Raw genomic sequence first — 3,140 nt, forward strand, 5'->3', positions numbered from 1 at the left:
AAACCTCTTTCACATAATTTCGAAAAATAAAAACTTTATATATATTGAATATATATTTTGTATGTAAGTAACCAAATTAGTTTAAAAGACCCATGCCAATTAAAAAGTTATATACTTAAATAAATTATAAAAATTATGTATATTAAAATCTAAGCTCATTTATAGAATAATTTTTGAAAAGTATTTATATTACTTATTAACTTACTGTTGGATCAGAGCATCTTGCACATTTGCAGGTAAAAGTTTTCTTCATTTTTAGAAACAAATGTCTTGCGATATTTCCTGTGAATAGTTTTGTGTAAGTTGTTGTAATCTCAGTTCCGGCTGGTATGTCCACCGAAGCACGTGCGGTCATTATATTAGTTTTCTCCTCGAAAGTATAATACGAATTTGGTACACAATCATGATTCATAACAGCAAAGAGTGGAAACAGAGCACGATAGAAAAATTCCTGATTGTCATTTGTGCGCTCAGAGGTCTCATCAAAACCATTTGTACGCAAAACAGCCACTGTGCGATTCATAATTTCGAATATTTTCTTATCATTTGGAAAGTTCTTGAAACATTTTGCTCCATTGCGTACCTCTGTACGATGGTTATTGTCCAAATTAGCTTGCAAACAATAAATAAGATCACGTTGATCCTTGGTGAGATTTATGGCGCGCGCCACACACAATAAACGTATAACAACGGAATTAGCCACGTCTGGTTCATTGGGTCCCCATGATTTGAGAAGATCACAATCAGCTTTGTGTTCTTTCTTCTTACCACACAATGCACATATAGGCAAGGAGCAACCCTGACGGCACATAAATTTCGTATCGGGCAACATTTTAAAACACATCGTACACATATTCAACGTGTCCTCTTTACGCGCCGCAGGACCAATTATCAATGGCATATCGCGAAAAATGATTTCACCGCGTTTTAGATCGCGTGTTGCGAAAACACCACGGCCTGCAATTTTCGAAACACCAACTTCCCATGCAGGATCTTTATCTTTAAATGGTGCCAAATGCAGGTCTATTAATTCGGACGTACGCTTAGGACAAATCATTTTCAACTATTTAATTAATTATATTTATTCAAGGCAATTTTTTATTAAATAGTTTTGTGAGCACAAATATCCTTTTTCTTGAATGGTTAATTTCAGTTCACTATATTATATTCTAAAATATATATACACTTCTCGATCTTCAAATGTTGATTTTACTCGAAAGGCTGCCAAATACAAACTGTCGCAGTTTTCCAGTCGTTGGTGCTTATATTTAAAATTTAGTCAAATTTTCTGTAAATTTCGCTTACTTTATCTCAGATATAAATGGCATCACATTGTGAGAGTGTGAGCATCATTAACACGATCATCATTATTAATTTGGTTGATACATAATAATTTTAATTAAAAACTGCGAAGAGTAAGATTTGCATTTAATTAGCACAAAAAATGTACGATTGGGTAATTGGTACCTAAAATTAGTCTTAACGAAAGTATTTATTCACCACTACCAGTTATTATTTAAAAAATTTAATGGTTTATACCTTAATAAAAAAATATTCCATTTAATATTTAAAAATATATAATCTCAAGTTTATAGAGGAATAGTGATTGGCACTCGTATTCGATACTAATAAGGTTTCGTTAAATCTAATCGATTTTTGTGAAATGTAGTAATACCAACCAAACTATAATTAAGGTTTTTTTTAAGAACATATTATTATAAGATTATTATCTGTTTGATCTGATCATGGGAGTCCCCCGAGATTACCCTATTTCTTTAAGTTTCCAACATAGCTTAACACCATTATTAAGAGAGTTACTTTAGCTCAAAAAAAACATAAAATAATATAATACACAAAAGCATTATATTAATATCAATATTATAATAAATCCACACATTTTAAAACGTTAATCTTGTTCTTCTTTTATCTTATAGTGTTAACATACAACTCTCGAGTCAAAGAACTTTTTTTAGAATTCCTCTTAATGTCGATCGATTCAGCGTTTTGTTTTTACTGTTATGATCTTTAATATCAGTTAATTGTAGATTTATTAATTTGCATTTTTTTCTTTTTGATTTTATTGGACCATTATATTAAATGGTATTCTATAACACTTTTGCGCTTTTAGTCTTCCAAAAGTTTGACTTAAAAACATTGGAAACTAATATAATTTAGATGTTTATACCCCAAATTAAGGTCTAGTCATTACCAAATTCGTGTTGAAAAGGGTTTTATATACAACAACGATGTGGATAAAATATCTCCCATATATAGAAATATTATATATGTAAATATTTATATATCATACTATATACTATATAATAACTATATTCCATTATAAATGTAAATGTGTACATGGAATGGCAATGACAGTGATAGTGTTTTCGCAAGGAATCATACGTTATAAACTGCGAAGAGTTAGTCAAATAATTAATTATTGTCTCCTTATGAACCATTAACAAAACTAGATAAACAAATGGAGTTACTAACTTCAAACAAAATAGAAGATATATACCTACGATCATGCGATCTGCGATCTATCACCAAAACACACATATCTTCAATGAATTTGTAGAATTTATACAATGTTTTTTGAAAAAGGTTTGTATGTCCGTCATATAAACTGAATACCATAAAACTTTTAAACTACCCAATAATACATACAGAATATGTGTATATTGAGTATTTTGGAAATATTCGAATACGCACAACTATTCGAGTTTTTCAAAATTCAAACCTTTCAATCCTTACAATATTCCAATAGATACAATTATTGGGAGAATTTGTTCATATAGTTCCAATTTTTTTGATCTGTTTCTCATATCCGAAAATTCGAATTATTTGCAAAATTTCAAAAACTCCAAATACTTACAACTGTATAAGATACGTGTATTATCCTAATGTCATTATATCCATACACTATTAGAAGAGTTTTGAACCGAATACTGAATATTTGAAATCGCCTTAACACTAAATATTTTCACTCTCAAGCAATATCAAATAATATAAAAAAACAGATTTTGATATAAAATATATATGCGAAAAGAGACGCAGTGAAATGACTTCTCCCACACATAAAAATGCCTCACAGCGATCGTAAGTGTCAGTCTGTCCTACTCACAGGTGGCGTTTAACATAGT

The 3,140-nt window shown here is 30.0% G+C and overlaps 1 protein-coding gene across 1 annotated transcript; it reads right to left on the reverse strand.

The window, feature by feature from the left end:
• Positions 1 to 196: 196 nt before the first annotated feature.
• On the reverse strand, positions 197 to 1,240 carry LOC119667168 (SET domain-containing protein SmydA-8-like). Its single transcript, XM_038076455.1, has one exon. The coding sequence runs from the start codon at positions 1,055 to 1,057 to the stop codon at positions 197 to 199; it is 861 nt and encodes a 286-aa protein (XP_037932383.1). The 5' UTR covers positions 1,058 to 1,240.
• Between the last annotated feature and the right edge of the window lie 1,900 nt (positions 1,241 to 3,140).

Source organism: Teleopsis dalmanni, chromosome 1 (genome assembly GCF_002237135.1).
Source record: "Teleopsis dalmanni isolate 2A chromosome 1, ASM223713v2, whole genome shotgun sequence".
NCBI lineage: Eukaryota > Metazoa > Arthropoda > Insecta > Diptera > Diopsidae > Teleopsis > Teleopsis dalmanni.

Bases quoted from the DNA above. Each gene is read 5' to 3' on its own strand.
- LOC119667168 (XM_038076455.1), bottom strand. From the start codon at position 1,057: ATGATTTGTCCTAAGCGTACGTCCGAATTAATAGACCTGCATTTGGCA.